We start from the raw sequence: 22,586 nt of genomic DNA, 5'->3' as shown, positions 1-22,586 counted from the left end.
GCAGTAAAGACGGCAGAGGCTAAATCTTCAGTCGAACGGACGAGAGACTTACTGCCAAGGCGGATCTGACCGCCTGTAGTTGGAAGAAGACTCGTCCTCCTTCCTCTGGACACACCGACTTCAGCTCCTCTCTGCTCATCCCCAGCAGCATGGAGCCGCTCAGGACGCCCAGGCAGCGCACGGTGCTGCATCAAAGCAACGCTGAAGTTAGTTAAGAGTATCAGAGCCAAACCATAAACCTCCATGAGGAGAGAGGGTTCGTGAGAGAAACTGTAGGAAACCAGCAGAGTGCTTTTTTTTTAAATTGAACATATGAAGCATTTCAGTTGCTAATTTACAAAACTTTTCATTAATATTCTTCATGTCGCCACCACAAACTCGGCACAAAAAAGCCCCCTGTGGATTTGACACAAGCCATGTTGGGAACACAGCAAACATTTGGAAAAAGCCGCTCTGGGTGCATGAGACCAAAATTGGGAAGCAAATATTTAAATGCCGCATCTGAATACACTATTTTCACCGTAAAACCTGGAGGTGGCAGCATCATGCTGAGGGATGCTTTTCTTCAGCAGAGGCAGAAAATCTGCTGATGGATATGAGAGATTTGTCTTACATGGGGTTGAATCCCATGTGCTCCAGCCAGGCTTTCACCTCCGGGGGTTTAGATTTCCTCGTCAGAACTGGAGACGTGTCAAAATCCTACACAGAAACAGAACAGGCATGTTTTCTTTGTGTGAGGACGGTTTTCATTTCCCATCGTTTCATGTTTTCTGAGCGGAAGCCAACCTCATAAGACTGAACGTCAACATCTTCCAGGACGTTGTTTGGTACGTAACCTTCCTCTCCTCTGTTGTTCCTCACTTTCCACCACTGCTTCGACTTGTCCAGAAGCTGCAGGAGGACAAAACCAGAAGAAGAGACGGAAGACTGGTTGGTCTCCTATTGAAAATGTTATATTGGGAGCGAGGACAGCAGATACTCACATCAACTGTTTCTCCTTTAGTGACGGTGAGCTCCCTCTGGTTTCTGGACACGAAGTCGTATTTGACACGCATGTCGCGTAGTTTTACCTCGACTGGCCTGGAAGACGCAGAAAGAAGGAAAACCTCAGAGCAGTGAGATTTAAACCTCGACGAAGCGTAATCTGTGCACTTACCGTGGTTTTTGTTGTTCTTTTGGTGGCTTCCACTTGGCATAACTCTGAAAATGCCAACAATAAGTTATTTTTCTATCTTGAGCGGGACGAAGAATCATTGACTAAAAGTCCAGCTGACCGGCTCCTGCTGTGTTTTGTGTCCAGCTGTGTTTGGTGGCGGCTGCCGGCTCGGTGGAGGCTGCCGGCTCGGTGGCGGCTGCCGGCTCGGTGGCGGCTGCCGGCTCGGTGGAGGCCGAGGATTCTCCCACCGGTTCTCCTGTTCACTGGCTGGAAGCTCTCCAGTCACTTCTGGGGGCTGCCAGCCATCAAAGAACTGCATGTTGTAGACGGGGATGTCCTCATCCTCCTCTGGCCATTTGGTGCTGGCGATACCATCAGAAACATTTCATCCCGTCAGGTAAACTGAGTCATGAAGTGGATATAAATATAGAGCAGTGGTCATAAGAGTCTTGACTTTCATGCTGGGACGTTTCTCTACATTTTGTTTCAGTGACGTTGGCAGACAGAGGGCCACAGTGAGCTGATGCTAACGAGACAATTTGATCAGAAGAGAACTGCAGCACAAGAACTGCCACAGCTATGATCCGATTATAATAATATCCTGTAACTATACAGTAAAAACATTGAAAGTTGGGATGGTTAAAAGTTAAAGCAAAATGTAAGGGATGTGTTTTAGTCTAGATCATTATTGCCAAACTCCTCAAAGGACCGATTTAGGCAGAATGTATTAATAGAAGTAATTAACAACTAAAATATTAGAACTTTCTATGCATTCAGTGAGTACTTCTAAAAATGTAATATTTAACATTGAAATAGTTTGGCTCCATCTCCATAAAACTTGATTTGATTTGACTAATAAAATAATATTTAAGCACAAAACTGTTATCTTGAAGTCATATTTCTGTGGCTCTTAAGAGCAAACAGGACCACAGGAATAGTTTTGGCGGTCCGGATTTGGTCTGCGCGCCTCGAGTTTGGCACACGAGGTCTAAATAACTCAGATAATTAACATTTAACCACTTGGGATAATTGAAGCATGCGAAATAAAAATAACAATTGGAAAAAATGAAAGGAGATGGAAAAGTATCGCATCCTGTCCAGATGCAGCAGGACACTGTGAACTACACACCAACTCATCCTGTTACACATTAATTACATTTTCAGCGTATTAAAAGTTAGGAACTTTCTTAAAAAGTGCAAAACTTGATGTTCCTCAAAACCTCCCATGTTTCCTTAAGGTTCACAGTTCTGCAAAACGCCTGGCTGGTCTGAGTCGTTAAAAAATATAACTTCGCTCCTACTGCGACAAATTCATGAGTGATGGAGACAAACAGGGTGAAATTCACTGTGTCCTGCTGCGTCATGATGACTGAAAGAGAAATCTGTTCACCTTTTATATTCCTATTAAAGAATGACAGAACCCTCTGGAAATGACATTTCAACCATATATGAGTATTGATATTATTGGATCAGTCTCATTTGGATTGATTCTGTAACAGCAGCAATAACAACAACCCAGTTACAGAGTTATTCCTCATGAATGCCAATCAGAGGCTGGTATTGTTCTGGGTGCAGCGGGAACCTGGGGATGTTCCAGGCGTCTCCCAGGGACTGCCACAGGTTGTCCTCCTCCGAGGACGCCTCCTCACTCAGGAGACGGATACACTGAGGCGTGAGCAGCGGGGCGATGATGGACGGAGGGACGGCTTCAGAGCAGTGAGAGCACACCTGGTGAAGAAAGAGCAGCAGAACTGAGACAGATGACGTCAAACAGAAGAAGTCTAGAAATCAGAAGTCACTCACGAATGCTAATGCAGAGAACAAAGAGTGGACAAAGTCAGGAGCGGCTGGATTGTTGATCTTTCCGTTGAGCTCTCCCTGTGGAACAAGGGAGAGCTGTTAGAGCACGAAGAGGACACACACGTCACGACACGGCGTGTAAATGAAGACACACACCAGAAGGTTGAAGCCAGATTTGATTTTATGGAGGCAATCTGAAAACTCCTCCTCAGGCGGCATCCCGTCGTTCCCTCCTACATGGACCAAAAGCCACACAGTGACGCAGGGACACATGAGAACCCGTGTTCGTCTGAGAGGTTCCACTGAAAACTACCTTTTCCTTTTTTCTTTTTCTTTTTCTTCTTTCCGTTTTTGGCCTCGGCTGCGGATATTTTCCCCATGAAGATCTCGACGTCGGTTATGATGTGGTTTAAAATGTCCTGCACGGGAAGGAAACCGAAAGTCTCACTCACAATGTTTCCTTTACGTTTCAGTCTTTCCAATTTTAAAGGTCTGAAAACCTGTTGCTGCCTCAAGCAGAGGAAACTCACAACGTCCCTGTCCAGCTCTGTGTACGGTCGGGGGGGAGGCGACGGGGACGGCATCGGCGGCGGGACGTCGTCTTCCTCCCGGTGCCGACGCAGGTCCAGTTCAGGCTCAGAGAAATCATCCTCAGCTGGACGAAGAAACAGCAACAAATAACAGATTTGGAGAAACAAATGCTGCTTTGTCCACTTTTCATAACTATTACTGGATGTTTGTTTATAAGATCGCAAAGACTGAAAAGACAACATTGTTCTCCAAAACATCTTTTTCATCAAGTTTTCCTGGTCAGAACCTTCCTGACCTTCCTGAACGGAAAGCTCTAATATTCCTATTGATTTTTTTTTTAAAAATCCAGAATACATCTATTTTGTTAATGATGGATTGCATTTCTTCGTTGATGTCACCAATTTTACATTAAAGCAGTGTTTCTTAAATCTGGCCTCACTGTTGTCAGGCGGAGTCCATGGTGGCGCTTCATGTTCAGGCCTCGGCTCCACAGGCTTCTTGGGCTGTCTCACTCTTTCATGTCCACCCACAGTGTGTCCATTGCTGCTCATAACACACACACACACACACACACACACACACACACACACACACACACACACACACACACACACACACACACACACACATTATGAGTAAACAAAATAAACTAACCCATCCACCTGTACCAGGATTTGTTCCTACCTGAGTTGTGAACCCTCACTCTTCTGCGACAGAGCTCGCACTAAATCCTTTGCGATGAAATCAGCCTGGGACACAACAGAAAACATTCATATCTTTCGTCTTTCTCCTCGCAGACCCTCCTTCCAAAGCTTGCGTCTCACCCTGACTTCATTGCACTGGAACAGGAAGACGGTGGTGGCGGGTTTTCTCCTGTTCTGGACGGACAGGATGAGCAGAGAGTCGAACGGCCCGACGTCCAGAAAGGCAAACAACTCCTTCATTTCATGAGGAGAAAAGGACTCCATCTCTTCCTGACAATAGACAGGAAAGTGATGTTAGAGCAGCTGAAACCACAACATGATGCAAAGAAGATTTTGGCTGAGAGCCCACATACTGGAGCATACTTTTGGATTTTTCCTCAAATAAAAGTAAAGCATACAGTGCAGTAAAACTGTTCCATTTTTTCCAAAAAGTCACTCAGGTAAATGTGAGAAGTTCCTCGGCGTGTGAGCTGAATATTTTAGATTTCATTGTTCTTTATGTTTAAAACTTCATGGTTCTAACAGAACTCAGAGGATCGCTCTCACCTCTCTGGGCCGTGGCTCACCTTGGTCTCATAGTCTATGAGGATCAGGTTGGCACCGCGAACCTCCAGCACCATGTTCTGACCCCAAATACGACCCGTCTGATCCAGAACCTTCAGGCGGTCCACGCAGTCCTGGATGTTTCTGAGATCCTTCCCGTTTAGGTCGCAAGTAAACAAGTGCTGGAACAGATGAACGTCTGATGAATCATCAAGGCCACCGACTCAAAGATGTGCGACCTTAAGAGTCGCTGTGGTGATACCTCCACTCTGTGCTCTGATCTTTCCATCATCTTGTTCACTGATGCTGCGTACTGCAGCCGCTGCACTGTTGGGCCACGGAGCAGAACGATGAGTGATGATTCATCAATGATTTGATTTGATCGATTTGATCACTCACGGTAAATCGACTTTGCACTGGGTCTCGAGATGTTCGATATCTGGGAGGCGGAATCATCCATGTTGGAGAATCCACTGGGTCAAAGGGAAACACCGGAGGTGACTGGGGGGGGAAGCCGAGGCCAGCCGAACATCAGGAAATTACATCACAAAATACGTACTTGGACTGGAAGGAAATGTAGCTGCTGGCCTCAGAACCGTATGGACTGTTGCTCCTGAACATCCTGTCCCGACACACCTGCCGGATCACACACAACATGGACACCAAACTGTAGACGTCACAAGTGTTTGCTGGCTCAGAGGCAAACTGAAATAAACCCATAAAGTCATCCTCCCGAGAGCTTTCATTACGCAACACCGACTAACGGCAGGAAACATCACAGTTTGTTCTGTTTGGGCTCAGAAACTTAGTTTAAAACCCAAAATTCAAGTGAAAGGTGTTTTGCTCATCATTACCTGGCGACATTTAGCAATGATCAACCAAGCAATGATAAGAGGTTTCCAATACTGACTAATTTTCAAAACTACAACTATGGTTCCCAATTACCTGAAAACATTTTACACACAGACAACTTTGGTGTTTAAAGAACATTTTGCTCATTGAGTTTATGAAATGTTAACCCTAGTGGGAACAAATTAGAGAAGCATTCATATTGCCAGGTTGTCTCCGCACTTTTCAGACAAAAGGAACTGTTCACTCAATCCTGACGTCGCAATCAGTCGTCATACCTTTCTCGTTGTGCTGCTGAGTCCTGGTGATTTCCTCCTGTGTTATTCACAGCGGTTTAGCAGCAGCATCCACCTTCACTTCATATTTTAATCCTTCGCTTCGACGGCGTGAAACCAGAGCTTCCTTATGAAGGAGGAGGACAAAGTCCGCTGCCAGTAGCAAAACGATGCTTGCAACGGCGACTCGTCTCAGGTGAGGGAGGGCGCTTTGGTGTGGCTTCACAAAGGTTAAGAGATCCTGGAGAAATTCCCTATAAGGGAAAAATGATTCCCAACATTTCATCTCTGTGGTTTTGCTCATCTATTCAGCATAAATACTGTGGATGACAATCCTGGGAAGAACTATTCAGTCCTAAATGTTTGACTTCATCAAATGCATTTTAATTTATTATGCATTGATGTTAATGTCATTCATATCACGTATTAAATGTTTCTATTGAGACTCCTGTGATTTCCAGACGTCTCAATAGTTTTCTAGTCACTTCCAGCCTGTTAGTGTCTCTGTTTCTCATGTCAATCAGGACATCTGAGATGTATTAGCCTACTTCATGTTGTCAGAAAGGTTCTCTGTAAAAATGTCTTTATTCTTCATTCTGGTTAATCACAGTTCATTTATAATTTATGTAAATCATCTTCAGGTCTGTCACTACTTTACGATTTGTAGCCTTTACTTGTCATAAATGAAATGATTTTTAAAGGTTTAAAGGTGGATTCGGTTAAAAAAAACAATATCTCACGCTGTGAAGTTTGAGTTTTTCATGTGATAAAAGTTATCAAGACAGTGGGTGGACTCCATTGTATCAAGCAGTTAAAATTCAGATGATGTTTTTCAGGAGTTGGGCTTTGACTCTAGAGGCGGGTACAAGAACTTAACATGTTCCAACATGATGCGGTTTATGGAGCATCTAAATGTATTTAAAATTTATTTATATGGACTACTACAGCCCAGACAAATTAAGTTAAAATGTATTTTAATGAAAATTTTAATTATAATTTACAATAAAAAGCAGACATGCTTTTTAAAATGTACTAAAAACATTTTAAATAAAATTTATTTAAAACTTTGCTTTTGAAGAGACAATCGTCAAATTTAAATCTGCAAAAGGAAAGAGCCAAACTCCCAAATCAGTCTTAAAGTTATTGTGCAACCAATTACATTTTTCTTCTCTCAAAACAGAAAATACTTGAGTGAACTTTGTCCTGTCAGGGTTTATTTTTAGAAAAACTAGATACCATTGAGGCAGGAATCTCCCTTCAGAGAGACTGAATTTAAAGATCTGCTGTAAAAAGGAATAAAGCTATAAAACAATCAGCAAAATGTACACAAAGTAAAAATTACCACCGCTAATGAACGCCTGAGTTTGGTTTCAGCTCTGGTGTTGCCTCCAGGCTCAAACACATTACATCATGTTGGGCTGAAACTCGCACTGCCAGCTGCGTTACATCAGCACACATTCAGGCTTCGACGTTCGTTTACCTTCTGGATCACCAGCCAGTCAGATGCAGCACAAACTCATGCAAGAGCAGCTCTCCACACAGACAATAAAAGTAAATCGTGGTTAAAGTCTAATTTGTTTTCCACTGTGCATGTGTCATCGTTTGAGCCCAATCAAAAGTGATACAGTAATCAGAAAAATGTGTTCAACAGTATCTTTATTGATAAAACATGTAATCATAAGGTAAATAGATTCAGAAGATCATAAAACATTTCAGCACCCCAAAGTGCAAAGAGAAGGACAAATTCATATGAATGTTGTCGGGTTTAGCGACAGATTGCTTCAATACAATCTGTCGCTAAAATGTGTACAAAAATATTCAACATTTCATATGGAAATTTTTTTTTTTTTTTTTTTTTTAAAGACGCCAGAAGAGAAGCAGCTGGTCGAACTCAAACATTCCCATGAGAAAATGTTCTCCCTTAATTCAAAAGGACAATAAAGAGGGGAACCATATGTAGACCACGTATTCTTATGTGCACTGTAGAAGAATCCATATCCATCCCTACTTTCATTCACATTTATCTACATTTTTATTTTCCAAAAAACAGAAATCTCTTGCTGGATGCATTTTTTCTATTAAAAAAAAGTGTAAAAAAAAAATTACAGAAAAAACATGACCAGTTTCATAAGCCTCTCGTTTTGTCGGACAATCAAACTGGATATAGACAGAGATAACTCAGAACAATATCTGTAACTGATTAACTACGATAAATATTCCTCTGCAGTGAGGCGGACTTTGGCCTGCAGAACCACCAACTATCTGCAGCGTCTGCACAGACTAATGCACAACCACGTCGCGCAGTTTTACAAGAAAAAGCTGAACGGCACAAAAAGTATATTGTGCACACTTCTAATCAGGATTACATACAAGTACTTGTTTCCTAAAGCCCTGCAGTGGTGGATAATATTGATGATTTGTATCAAACTGTTGGTTCACAGCTTCACTGAGTCTGCAGAGCCTGGGCAATGTTCAGGCCTGAGTTGGGGGGCAGAGCCCACCCCTCTTGGCCCTGGTGGTTCTGCAGCAGGCTGTACAGCTCCTTCAGGTGGCTCACGATATTGTCCTTTATATCCGGGATTGAAATCTGCAGGCGCACGCTGCTGCTGTCAAATGACAGGTTGTTGTCTCCGGAAAACATCTCGCTTATCATCCGAGCCACCACAGGAATGACCTGAAAGGGTGAGGAACAAGAGTGAGACGAAAGCAGAGGATGCCGACCTCTAAATGATTCCAGTCTGCACGATCAAAGACTCATTTACCCTTACATTCATCTCCACTTGTTTTATTCTACACTTTTTAAAACTAATCTGCAGTGAGAACATTTTAAAAGGGCCAGTATTATGTAATAACTGAGCTTTACATCATGTTAAAGTCCCTCCATCAAAAACACACCTGGCGTGTTGCCTTGATTTTTTCATGCATGTTTGAGAAATCCTTTAATCTCCCACAGCAACCATTCAGCGCCGCCTTGAAGCCACAGATCCTCGTCAGAGAGGAACCATCACATCAAGTGAAATTAGCAATTCTCCATAACCTTTAGGAGCCGATTACTTGGAGCATGTCAGGAAGGCAGACCAGAAAAAATTTAGTTTTCTATCAAAAACAAAGCTGAACTTTGAGATGAAACTAGGACCGTCACTCAGGTGAGTGATGTAAAACAAAAGAGATATGTGGCCTGGTAACTATGATGCTCTGGATGCATTTCTCTTTTGAAAGTAGAATGGTATTAAGTGTATTCCAGGTACATGGTGCTATTTATTTGCAACCGTTATAAAAATGCTGCAAAACTTTGCAGTGTGACGCGTTGAAATCGGCCTCCGTTTTTTTAAGCAGCGCCTACTCTGACACTTCACCTTCACCCCATCATCAAATCAACCTTTATTAAGACCACTGGATTCCTTAAAGTAGTATTTTATGAGGAGCCCAGCAGGCTCGCAAGCGTTTAGGCGCCCCAAATGGCTGGCAATGGAGATTAAAGGATTGGTCAAATGTGCCTGGAAGACTCAAAGCAACACTCCAGATGTGAAGGAATAACATGACAAAGCTAAAAAAAAAAAAAAGTTGATTTTACATAATGCGTTTCATGTTATTCTCAGATTAAAGATCTGCCCTTTTAAACAAATCAAGCATGAAAAAACAAGATCTGCTGGTAATCCAGAATAAACAGCAGCCTCGTCATGAACAGCAGAGGCTGGAGGAGAAGTGAGTTACTGCATTTTTATGAAATCAAAACAGCGTGGTGTGATTGTAGTTTCTGAATGTTTGTTTAAAAAATTAAATAGAAGTTATACCACATGTTGTCATTACATCATAGTTCCTCCATCAAAAAACACACCTGGCGTGTTGCCTTGATTCTTTCATGCACGTTTGAGAAATCCTTTAATCTCCCATGACAGATTAAAGGTTGCTGATGTATAACTGTATCCAAGTTATTTATTCAACTTAAATACAGGAATTTAAGTTAAATTCCTGCCTTTCTGACCTGGACCATGATGAGTTTTCGCTCTTTGGGTCGCCCATCGGGCCATTCCTCTCCGAAGCAGAGGCTGATCTCAAACTGAGGAGGGCTGGTCGCCTGGCCACGCTGCTGCGCTACAACACCTGCACATCAAAAAAAAAAAAAGAAATGAAGCAAAGCTATAGTTATGATGTCACTCTAACACCTCATCGTCACAGAGTTCCTACACACGCTACCATTTTTAGAGTTCTTTATATTTATTTCACTATGGAAAATTGACAAATCATAGAAATCATGGACAGACAACAATAAGATGAACTGATGTACAGATGGATGATTTGCAGAAGGACAAATCATGGAATGATGGATGCTGGTTAATTAATGGATTGACAAACCGATCAATCCAACTATTAGACAAAGAAACAGGAAATAAAGTTTGTCCAAAACTTAAATTCAACATATTTTAGGCTGTATATCTGTTACCACTGTTCATCATTGCAGCTATAGGTTGTGGAGGCAAGAGACACACATTGATATTTGTCCTCTAATGGTAAATATATTGTATTAAACTTTAGAAAAGTTCAAATGACAACCCCAGGTCTACATCAACATTTTAAATGCGTTACTTTGGTAAAGATACTTGCCGCTGAGAAATGACTCCAGACAAAAGAGCTTGACCTTCTTCTGCCGCTCGATCGGATTTGGCGCAGCTGGGTTTGGAGCACAGGGGCCCGACCAGTACACCTTGCACTGGCAGAGGCGGATTGCATAAATATCGTGGCCCCTGATCTCCAGGATCAGACCTCGGTCCATCACATCCAGCAGCCGATTGGTGAAGATCCTCTGCTTGTCGTTGGTGATGTGCTCTGTGTTCGGGAAGCGCAGCTGTGCCAGGTTCACGGGTCCGAACAGCTCCTCCTGGTTGACCATGGGCCCCAGGTCCCCGTAGAACAGCCTGCAACCCTGCGGGTTACTCACAGTCATGGTAGGACACACCTCCTTTCCTCTGTACAGGAACTGCACCTCCAAGTCTGTCACTGGGTCAGACAACAGGCAGAAAATTAGAGATCTTACACTCTGAAGCACAGATTTCTGATATAACTACTACTTCTGTTATAAAAATGCTGCATCAAAAATGACAAAAGAAAATCGACTTTGCAGTTTACTGGGCTGCCGTCTCTTTAAGAAGGTCTTGTTCTTCCTGACTCACTGCATTCAGCACGTTATCACAACAATGCTCCTCGTGTCATTTACATCCTTTAACACTGGACTAAGTTTGAATGATGAACTCAGATCTGCAATTCCACCACATGTTTATGAATGGCTACCACTAGTCTGGAGGAGCTGACAGGGGGAGGAGTGGGAACAGGTCAAAACCATTTGTTTAAAAAAAAAAAAGCTTCAACTTGTTCAAGTGGTTTTGCACCTGAAAGACTCAAAGCAACACTCCAGGTATGCTTATGATGAGATTATGACAAAGCTAAAAGAAGTTGATCATATAAAACTGGTCATTCTCTTTAAAATATTCAATAACTTCTGTCTTAACCAAGAACAAGATTTTTAAACTGGAGATGTTTTAATATTGCAAAGATCCTCTTTGGTTTCTCAGACTGTGCATTAGCTTCAGCCTCTGGGATCAACTAGATTTACAGTGCTTGGAGGAAAAAAATATATTTGCTTTGAAACAAATTAGTTTTTTCCTTTTAGTCAAACTTAAATGTGTTATTGAGCATGTTGACCAGTTTGATTAAAGAATATACTTTGACAATGAAACTCAATCTTTAGTTTTTATTTAGCTATGGTAGAGATTAGCTTGCTGGTGTGTTCTACGTTTTGTTTGACTAGTCTTAGCATAGCTAAGCTAAATAAAAACATATGAACTGGGTAATCTCTTAAGGATTTTCTGATACATAAGTTATGCTTCCATGAACTATGACTAGTCAACCAGGTCCTAAACAAAGTAGTTCCAAATCAAATCGTCACTTTTCTGGAGCACTGCGCTGATTTAACCCCAGATATGATGCACAACTTCCAAAAATACTTTTGTCTCTTCAGTTCATCGTATATTTTCCCAAAAGTTTTATAGATCAGGATAATTTTGGCTTGAAAACACCATTTGCTTTTACTCTGGGTATTTTTCTGATACTAAAACCTACTTCATGATTTGAAATACTGAAGTGCAATAAAAAGTTGTTTTTTTAAGGGGGGTTGCAGGAGTTCTTATCTCCATCTTGCATGTGGTCTGCATTCATCAAAGGGATCTTAGTGGAGATCAAGAAAAACCTTGCTCCTCAGGAGTGTTTTGAATGATAAAACACTTCAACAGGTTTTTACAAGCTTAGTCACTTCTGCATGGCGAAGTGCAACTGCATACCCTGAGGCTGCAGTTCCAGATTTATCAAAATACAAAAGCAGACAGTAAAAGCACAGATGCAACTCTCCATATTTAACAGCTGATTTCCCAAAGGTCTGGAAACTGGGTCTTTAGCAAGTTAATTAATGACCGTGTGATCAATGTGGGGTTTTTTTTTTAAGATAAGCAAATTATTAAATTGTGATAGTAAAAATCAGAAAACCTTGCAGGCAGACAAAGAGTTGTTCACACTAACTTGGGAGGGAGCTGATCCACGTTTCTGGAGAGGCAAAGAAGATGTCAGAAAGAGGAGCAGGCTGCAGGATGGGGTCGGGCAGAGGGGCAGGGGGCAGTTCATCCAGGTTTGAGGGGGGCATCTCGATATCTGCGGGCTCCTCTTTTGGCCAGTTTTTGCCCGGCTCCTCTTTGGGCCAGACCTCGTTCGAAGGTGGACAGCTGGGAGGCTGGACGGAAGAATCGGAGCCCATTGGAGACCACATAAGGTGTGGAGAAGGACTGGTGCCTAAAAGAGGAAAGGGGAATTATTTTCCATCAATTCCTCCACATATTTGTACCAATATAAGGGTGTAAACAATCACCATTTGACGGATATGGAGGAAGAGAGTCTGGTGTGTCGGGATCCTCTCCAAAATCATCATAAGGAGTATGTGAACCTGCATCTGAAGGAGCTTTCAGGAAAAGAAAAAAAAGCATTGAAAGATGGAAAACAATAAAAATCTCAAACATCTGAAGAACTTTGTACTTACTTTGGTTACTGTTGGGTTGTGGGATGTCGCAGACATCATATACCTTCAAGGGATTCATGGGGACTTCCTTGGTGCCGTCATAGACGAGTTTGAATTCCCGGCTTTTGTTCAGGGCGCAGCGAAGCTGGGCTTTCCACTTAGCAGGATCAGGTTCATCAACTCCCTCCTGAAACTTCCCGGTCTCCACAGCCCACGCCTGGATGAAGCAGTTAGAAACGAGATCAATTACGCTGCGCCATGTGCATTTTTAAATGTTGCAGAATGTTTCATTATGCGTTAACGATCACCGATTGGCATTGATCACAGTAAGTGCAAAAAGCACAAGACATGGAACAGAAATGTTTCCGCTTAAAAATACAAGCGTTGGAAAAGTTGTTTCAACTAAAGTAGAGACCTCCCCCTCTGCATTAAGTTATAAAAATGATATTTTAAATCTAAAATTTTTTATTTTTTTTATAAGCCATGCATCACGAGTCCGTTGAATAAAGCAATAAAAATCTGTATGATCAGACATAAAAATCATGTCTGATCACTTTTATAAATATGCTTTTAAAAATACTTTACATATTTGGTAGCATCAAAGCAACTGATTATTTGATGCAGTCTAACAATTGATTGTTTGAGATGCATTTAATTTAAGTCACTGGTTTTATTCATGAACCTGCATCAGGTAATAACGTTCAGAAAAACAGCTTCAGTGTATTCACAGAAAATGCTTTCATTTAAATAGGCTTGTTGCTGTTTTTATAGTGAAAATTATTGAATCTGCTGAAGTTCTCACATCTTTATTGTACAAATGCTTAAGCTTTTTGATAAATAGAGCGGCAGACAGCGAGAAAAGTAGAACACTGAGAATTTTATTAACTTGTTGTGATACATATGACATAAAAGCTGGTACAACATCCAAAGCATAAATTGACAGAATCAATCATATATATATAAAAACACTCAAAGCTCATCATTTCTGTAAAATGCAACTCATTTGTGTATGAGGTCGAGGCAGACCTTTAAATGACCTGTCCTGCTTCCCCACTGCTGCTACTGTAAGCAATGAGAGAAGCTCCTTTAGTTCACGGTTTCCAAACTAAAACATTTCCAGATACTCGAATTTGTGTTTATAACGGAGTGAAATTGCCAGGAACTTCCCTGCAGCCAGCAGACTGGCAGTCACAGCAGCAGGTGGGGGAGGGGCAGCCAAACTACAAACTAATTTGCCTGAAACTATAACTTTTAAAATGAAAAATAATTAAAAATAAAAACTAGCATAATCTTGATTAGCAAACAAGCAAAAATACAATTTAAATAAATTTTTAAAAAAAGCATGATCAGAATATAAAGTTGTTGGTTCCAAGACGAAAATCCTCCAATTTCAAACTGATTTTCCTTCAGCCGAGACAATTCAAGCCAAATAAATATCTACCTTAAATATGGTGTCCTCGTCCTCGTGCTGGGGTGTGTGTCTCGTGGCGTGTTTCCAGGGGATCCTGAAGCGCATGGTCTCCCGGTTGACCCAAACCAGACCCGGGTACCGAGCGCTGTCCACCTGGGCCACGAGCCACGGCTTGAGGCGGACGCGTCGAGGGGTGACCGCCATCCTGGCCGACTAAATACAGGATACAAATAATTAAAGCCATTTAAAGAACACACAGTTGGCTGTAAACCGGCCAGTCCGGCCTGCTACGAGCGCAATTTTCTAAACTGCCAATCCACTAAAACAATGCAACACAAATCCTGCAAATCCGGATTTTCCAAACGTTTGGAAACTGCCTGGCTTCTTCCCTCTGACCGACAGGGAGGCCTTCAAGTTGTTACCACCGTGCAACTCATTTACTTCCAAGACATTTACGAGTCTTTAAACGAGCAGTAATAACGCGGCAGGAAAACTGATAGCAAGTAAAAACGTCAAATTGTATAAACGACAAACAAAAATAAAATCCAAAAACTCACCTGTGCTGAAGCAGGAAGTAGGAGTAAGCCTTCCTTGTTGGGCAGCTGGGAAGAGAGCGGTGCGTTTCCCGTGCGCGGGTCCAAACTCCCACAGACCCACAGACCCACTCCACGTAAAGGCGACTCAGACGAGGCAGGCCGACGAAAAACAAAAACGTTTTGCTACATCAAAGTTTATCCGCCCCAAACCCGCCGAGGAGCCGATATGCGTGTTTAGTTTCCCTCACTCGGCTCGGCCCTCAAACCCCTTCACCTCCTCCTCCTCCTCACCGAAACTCAGGTAGTAGACGTGACGTCACGCCGGTGACACACCTTTTCTGAGCAGCGCGGTGTTTGCTTGTCACGACGCACAACAAGTGGACAGGATGTGAGCGTTTCAGTCCGAGAGAAAGAAAATCCTGATCTCAACATGATTAAGTACAGAAATATGCACTTCACCTTTCTTGGCACTTTTTTTTTTTTTTTTTTTTTTTTTTTAAGTATCGCAGCTAAATTGCGACAACTAACGTAAACCAATTAGTAAAACTATATATATATATATAATATATATATATATATATATATATATATAGTTTTAATAAGGCATGATCAGAATATATTTATCAACTATATATGTATATATAAATATATATATATATTTTTAGTTCTTATTTTTTAAAAATCAACATTAAAATTAACATTAAAAAAAATTAAATACTTAATAATACAGCCACCATCTGTCTCCAGCTGTTCTTGGGAAAGTTTACCTTGGAAAGTTCTCCAGCCCATCAAGAACAACACAGACAGAGGACAAACATGCACACACACTCATCTGAGGACAAGTTGTGCCAAACTCCAGTCCTGCTGTCCTGCAAATTTTAGATATGCCTCTGCTGCACCACACCTGAATAGAATAATCAGGTCATTAGCAGGACTGATCTACACAAGGAGGAGGTAATTAAGCCATTTATTTAAAAACCTAGTTGGGAAAACAGAATTTAAATTCTTTTGGCTGGGCGATAGAAGACATTATAAAAGACGTTGATTTATCTCATATAAATATCAGTCACACAGTTCATCCATCTCTATTTCCTAATAGTGTTGTTGGTTTTACTTTGTTGGAGAAAAGGAAAAAGAAAACTTTTCAGATTCATTTTCAGTACAATCATATTAAGACAATAAGTACTATGGATTTGTCCAAGTTTACACAACTGCTTCCAAAAAACTAATTCGTTGTTCCAGAATTCAGTATTAAAAATTAAAAATTTAAAAATTTAAAAAATTTAAAAGAATCACTGGAGTATCAGTTTATACAGGAGAGATGATGGGAATCATTTGGATTGAGGAAGTTCGTCCATTAAGAAGTATAATATGTTGTGATTCAAGTTCATCATTATATTAATTAAAATTAGTAGACCAGACCTTTTATTCGAGATTCAGTTATTAATTTATGGAATTCAGGCAATGGGTTTATTTTGTTATTTTTACATGGGTACCACCACATGTAGGAATAAAAGGAAATGAGTTGGCAGATAAATATGCAAAACAAGCTACAAAAACCAGTTATATTGGCACCATTCAGGAAAGAAGAAATGGAAGCTGGCTTCACAGTATTCAAAGAAAAGTTGGTGCAATGAGCTATTGGGACATTAAAATGTTTTGAGAAGCTCAGTTTTGGGCTTTAATTAACTATCAAGCCCAGTAATCTGCAACATAAACCTGCTGAATTTGACTTTAAATTAATGTTGAATAGAAATGTAACTGCAATTGAATCTTTCTGGGTCTGATTTGGATTTGTTTGACCGGTAAAATGCCTGGACATGACATTTGTTAACTTCGTGCCATATCAACAAAATAGATTCACTAAACATGATCAATTCTATCTCTCTAAAATTATTACGTGAGCTGCATTAGGAGAGCATGAGTCTAATTTTCTAAGTGCATAACAACTATAAGTGACAAAATAACAAACATGCGGTTGGAGGGAACCATGGAAATGACACCAGTGACAAATAAAGCAGTAATAATAAAAAGTAAGATTGAGAAAACAAATGAAATGTGTCACCCACATTCCTTAATAAACTGTAATTCTGCATGTTTGTGCCTGATTGGACCTGCTTCTCTGTACGCATGTTGCACGTGTGTGTGTGTGTTTGTGTGTGTTTGTGTGCAAGTGTGCTCAGAAACAGAGACAAAACTTCTCTGTTATCAAACTATTTTTACACATCTGTCAATTTTCAGTTTGTTTCGTTTCATATTTTAGGAAAAGAAGCATTACTCATTGCTGACTTGCCGTACCTGGCAGAGACAAAGGGATTTCCACAACAAAGAAAAACAGAGAGAGGTTTTTAAAGTGGTACACTGGTGTTGGATGATGATTCTGTGAGTAGAAGGAGGCAAACCAGGCCGACAATAACAGAACCACACCCTGATACCCGGCGGAGCCTGCCCCTCATGTCCTCTGCATTTCCATATTTAGTTTCTGTCCTGAGAGTTTAATGTGCCTGTTGCCATGTCTCTGTGATGCTAATGATTGTGTGTTTAGAGATGGGGGATGTTGGAAAGTCCTGAAGGGGAGACTCTGCGGATTATGGTTTCAGGGTGAATCATTTCAGTGTCAGCCGCCTGCAGCTTCTCAGATGATTTTCATCGTTTCATGTCGGATTCCAACAGGCTTGAGATTTCGCGGAGTCTAAATAGGGATTTAAAAACCAGTAAACACGGGGGAAAAAGTTGACAAAGAATGAAAAAACCAGATACTAAAGACAGGAACACAAAACAGGCCTGGCGTTGTGTAAATGCCTTTGTAGCTCAGAAAAACTAAAAAAACAACAGAATATTCATACATGGAAAAAAAATCACTGTAATAAATAAAAAGATAATCCAGTTTGAATGAAGGCTTGAATGAAACAGTCACCAGCAGATGTCAGCATTCTGTCAGGTATATTCTCATGCTAAAGTCATGCGCTTGCATTTCTGATCACCAAACCTTTTTTCTCCAGTGAATCTGGTCTTTTTTACATACAGATTGAGTAAACAGTGTCATCGGTGAATTATGCAGTCTGCACTCCTCCCATAAGGGAGACTGTGAGCAAAAGAAAGCCTTTATCTCTTTGCAAGATAACTGACGACTGATTAAATTAATAAATAATACCAACACGCCCAAAATAATGCAGTAGCAGTGAAACTTAAGATAGTTATGCATTTGCAGGCATTTCACTTTCAGATGTTTATAAGCTTCTGTTTTGTTTCAGACTATAAATCCATCTTTATCTGACACAAACATCATAAAATCATCCATCAGTGTATGTAATAATTGCCTTTGGTGGTGAACAAGCTAAAAACAGTGCCCTAAGTATATAAACAAATAACCACAATGTCTCAAATATTTGCACATTTTCTTGCACCACAGCCAGTTATTTGATCTGAAAAGTTAAAATTCAAATTATTTTTCTTATATTACCTGCAGAAATCTAAGTGTAAACAGGGCAAGGTGCCTCATTTAATAAACAAGTTTTCAGATTTTGCAGCAATACTGAATCATGTTTATAATTGCAGGGCTTTTCTCTATTTTATATATTTATATCTTGATTATGTACTCAGTGCTGTACTTTACAGCAACAGTACATGTTTTTATAAGGGTTTTATGTGATAGACCAACACAGAGTAGCACATATTTGTGTGGCGGAAAACTAAAGCTGCATTTCAACCCCAACACAGCACTTCGAAACATGGTAGTGGGACTATCATGCTGTGGTAAGGCTGTTTTTCAACAGGGACGGGAGAAGCTTGCTACAATTGATGGAAGATAGGTGGAGCTAAATCCAGAATAATCCTTGGAGAACTGGTGTTGAGTTTTACCTTCCAACAGAGCATTTATCCTACATGTACAATGAAAGGATTTAAACCAAAAATATTGATGGTCTAGTCAAAGCCCTGACCTAAATCCAATTTGGAATTTATGAGAAGACTTCAAATAATTGGGTGTAATTTGTGAAAAACAGAAATCCATTCCCCTCAAAATTCTGAATTACTTCTTTTTTTTTTTTTTTTTTTTTTTTTTGAGGACTTAAAGCCCCTAATTATCAACACTTTTTAAAATAATCTGTGCCAAAAAAAAACATATGTATAGACTGGCAAAAGTGGAGTTTTTTTCTCTAAGATATTGTGCTTTATTTAAAAAAAAAGTTTAGAAAAAACATTATAAGATGAATCAAACATCACATAAAAAATGTATTTAGGAAAACACTTTGAGATTTACTTTAAAGGCTTTCCTTCAGAAAATGCAGCATTTTGTTGTTTAGTAGGAAGAGTGCAACTTACTCTCAAACCACATTAGCCAACAGGAAATGGATTTAATTTGAATATCTGTCATCACTGAGATGGACCCAGAAGCAAAGCAATGCAAATAAAACACACAAAGCCACAAACTGTGGCTTGTAATAAAATAATCAACTTTAAGCCAAACACTTGACAGACAACCATGACTGTACAAAGAACCAAATTTATTAGAAGCAATAAATGACAAACTATTGAAAAACATAACCAGGTTTCATGTGTAGGACAGCAGTTGCTTAATATAGTGACAGCAATTGCAGTGAAACAGCTCTGCACTACACTGACCCTAAAACTAAAATGTGCGAAAGCAGCAAACTGCAACTGAACCGACAACACGTTCCTCTGTGCAATGAGGAATTTGTTTTTATGGTTTCATTTCTATTTCATCCTGCATCTCATCTTCGTGGAATGCAAAAATATCTTGTTTCCTTATTTCATTTTCACACCACGGTGTACAAAGTAAAATAAAAGGGACTCTATGTGTGTAACTTTTATGAAAATATGGTTTTTACATAGTTGTTAAGTGACACCATGTTGTGAAAGTATAACTTGAGACAGATAATTTCTGAAAAGATTGAGCTCTTTCACCTCTTCCCTGAGCTATTTTTGCTCAGGGAGGGTCTCAGCGCCGCCAATCATTACTGTGTACACGCTACTAAATGTGCAAATGGCGAATAAACAGCTTAGTGTTTCAGGAAAACTGTTTATCTGCCTTCATCAGGGACAATGCTAACTAGTTTGAGAATTATTAATAGGCTGTGTTGTGGTGAACCAGATATAGCATAGTAGAGCAAAAAGATGAGGGTGTGAGCAGCAGGTACACAAGGATGATTGACAGTGCCGAGATCCTCCTTCTGGCTCTGACTGGTTGCTTCGGACAGCGCAGCATATTTGTTCAGATGACAGCAGGTTGATAAGGAGAGAGAAGAGGAACTCCATTTTTATCCCAGGTTATCTGTCCCATATTTTTTCTGTCATGGTGACAATTTGAACAAACGTGTAAACAACATATTTTTTTATAAAAGTTATACCGCAGCTTTAAATATTGTTGACATCGTTACACTCATATTCGGATTTGGTCGAACTGCTGCAGGAGCAGCTGGCTGAAAAGCAGAAGTTGCTGTTTTGTTAGAACACTGCCATGTTTAAATAAAATATCATAAAATCTTTATCGTCTTTGTCAAACTGCTTTAAAAGATTATGGGAAAATAATATGTGACATTTACAAAAAATAAAAATGAAAAATAGAGGTAAAAGGTAAGTAGAGGAGTCAGTAGAAACTAAAATACCAGTGTCTTCTGCCCTGAAAAGCAGGTACTCTGCAATGCCTGCAGAACATTACTTGCATTTTATTCCAAACAGCACGAATGATTCCCACGAAACACGGAGAAACTGGATGGACCAGTGGGGTTTGTCTGCGGGACAGATATGTTCAGGTGCGACGGAGAAACTTGAAAGACAATCTGCAACTGCGTAGACCAAAGAGGACACCATGGATACTTGAACAAACTTCGCTGTTGTGTCATACAAAGCAACTTCACCACTCATCCAGTTCTTAGAGACAGAGTAAATAGGCTCGAAAGCTGCTTATTATATAATGAAATAACCAAACAGAATGAAAAATTATATGGATAGCCAATCTTTGTAAAGACTGCACAAGTCACTGTTGATTCCAGTTCTGTCTTTTTCATTGTTCAGTTTTAAGTAATTTTTTTATTATTGCTCTTGACAGTTTCAAGTTATTTCAGTGACCGTTGTTCTGTTTAGTCATTAATGTGAGAGGCGCAACTATTTTGTCCATGTGTTAACAAAACGATAACATTTAGAAGCAAACCAGAAAGCCAGCAGAATAAATGAAACGGAGAAGAGCAGAAAATTTATTATCTCGGTTTTGAAAATAATTGTGTTTACTTTCCCAACCGTAACACCTCGCCAGCTTAGAAACAATGGGACATGAATGCTGTTTTGGGGGCAGTTCTGGGTTTCCAATGCCTTTCTGAGATCTGCTGTGGGATCCCTCATGGCTCTCTATTGGGCCAGTTCTACCCTCGGTTTGCATAATCTTTACATATATTTTCTTATCCGATTCATCGCATTTTTATTGTGTTGAGACCAATTCTGTCCAGTTGTGCTAAAAAGCCAATTTTTTTTTGTTTAGTCACATCTGCTGCCTTTTGTACATCAAAATATTCCAACATTTCTTCCATCATTTTCCTTTTGTTTTGAATATAATTAGTTGTAAGTAATGGCAACAGCAAAGACCAAAAAACAAAACCACATTTTTTTATTTATTTTTTTTGCCTCAGGCATACCTGAGGCAAATTGAAAAGTAAAAATTCTGTGTCTGACAGATCTGGGTCTGTGGGTCTGTCCAGTCTGTGTCCAGTCTGTGTCCAGTCTGTGTCCAGTCTGTGTCCAGTCCGTGTCCAGTCTGTTGGTCTGTCCGTGTGTCTCTGTGCCAACACAAGGACACATGTCTCTGTATTGGCTTTGTTCCTCACAAAGCCAACACAGAGACGCCCACTCGTACCTGAGGTGAACTTTGACAAAGCTTTGGTTGTGTGGTATGGGTGTGCTTCTCTTCACATGAAGCTAACTAAAGGATAACACTGGAGAGAGTAAAAGACTTCACAGTGGTGAAACTCAGCTTCACACACTGACTGTGACCCAAAGCACACAGCCAGAGCCAAAACAGGATGGCACACAGCCATCCAAAATGTGTGAATGACCCAGTCAAAGTTCAGAAGTAAATCCAATTGATACTCTGTAGCAAGGCTTAACAATGGAAGCTCACGGTCCCTATCTTCCTAGTCTGACAGATTGTGGAAATTTTGCAAATATGCTTTGCCAGATGTGAGAGGTTGATAGAAGCTTGAACAGTGGAGAACTGAATCCAGATGCCACACTTTTCAGATTGTCATTCACAACAAGCCAGGTGTTTCTGCAGCACCAATATGACATGAAAATCTAAATAAAACGCAACGCAAGGCACAATAAGTAGGACAGAATGATAAACCTGGCAGCCATCAGTGAGCCTAAGCTGTAAAGTTCAGTTGTTTACTTGAGTGGAGTCACTTTACGACATGACTGGCTGCTTTACTCTACACTCAAGATAAGAGAGAGCGTTTCAGATGAAGTCCTTCTATCTGCCTGATAAGCAAAAACAAGTTCATATTTGAAATTTTTACTTCAAGTCGATGTTGAACGCAGTGCCTATCGGAGGTTAATTCAACCCACGTTCCTCCTCCTTCCTGGTTCTGCCAGGTTCTGCCAGGCTCTGCTTTGAACCGAACATGTTTCACTGACTCATCCCCCTGCAATCAAAGCTGCGGCAGAGAGCGGCTCTAAAGCGGGCCATTTAGTCCGCAGGTGAGGTTTGCGCT

General features: G+C 40.6%; 2 protein-coding genes across 2 annotated transcripts; both read right to left on the bottom strand.

Annotated features, from left to right (window-relative positions):
* Positions 1-19: 19 nt before the first annotated feature.
* On the bottom strand, positions 20-5,391 carry eps8l3a (EPS8-like 3a). The gene is made up of 18 exons (XM_055024143.1): positions 5,294-5,391; positions 5,134-5,207; positions 4,997-5,061; positions 4,758-4,916; positions 4,312-4,461; positions 4,172-4,236; positions 3,927-4,030; positions 3,487-3,611; positions 3,270-3,375; positions 3,113-3,189; positions 2,960-3,034; positions 2,739-2,884; positions 1,275-1,518; positions 1,157-1,200; positions 984-1,080; positions 787-891; positions 614-699; positions 20-185 (listed from the first exon to the last, which is right to left on the bottom strand). The coding sequence occupies exons 1-18, from the start codon at positions 5,389-5,391 to the stop codon at positions 20-22; spliced, it is 1,986 nt and encodes a 661-aa protein (XP_054880118.1).
* A 2,106-nt stretch (positions 5,392-7,497) lies between these two features.
* irf6 (interferon regulatory factor 6) lies at positions 7,498-15,139 on the bottom strand. The gene is made up of 8 exons (XM_055027443.1): positions 14,887-15,139; positions 14,360-14,542; positions 12,940-13,135; positions 12,772-12,861; positions 12,429-12,695; positions 10,464-10,856; positions 9,844-9,962; positions 7,498-8,532 (listed from the first exon to the last, which is right to left on the bottom strand). The coding sequence occupies exons 2-8, from the start codon at positions 14,531-14,533 to the stop codon at positions 8,302-8,304; spliced, it is 1,470 nt and encodes a 489-aa protein (XP_054883418.1). The 5' UTR covers positions 14,534-14,542; positions 14,887-15,139; the 3' UTR covers positions 7,498-8,301.
* Between the last annotated feature and the right edge of the window lie 7,447 nt (positions 15,140-22,586).

Source organism: Poeciliopsis prolifica, unplaced genomic scaffold, assembly GCF_027474105.1.
Source record: "Poeciliopsis prolifica strain line A6 unplaced genomic scaffold, Auburn_PproV2 SCAFFOLD003, whole genome shotgun sequence".
Classification (NCBI taxonomy): Eukaryota; Metazoa; Chordata; class Actinopteri; order Cyprinodontiformes; family Poeciliidae; genus Poeciliopsis; species Poeciliopsis prolifica.
Note: the sequence above shows the minus strand (reverse complement) of the source record. Positions and strands in the feature narration are given on the sequence as shown.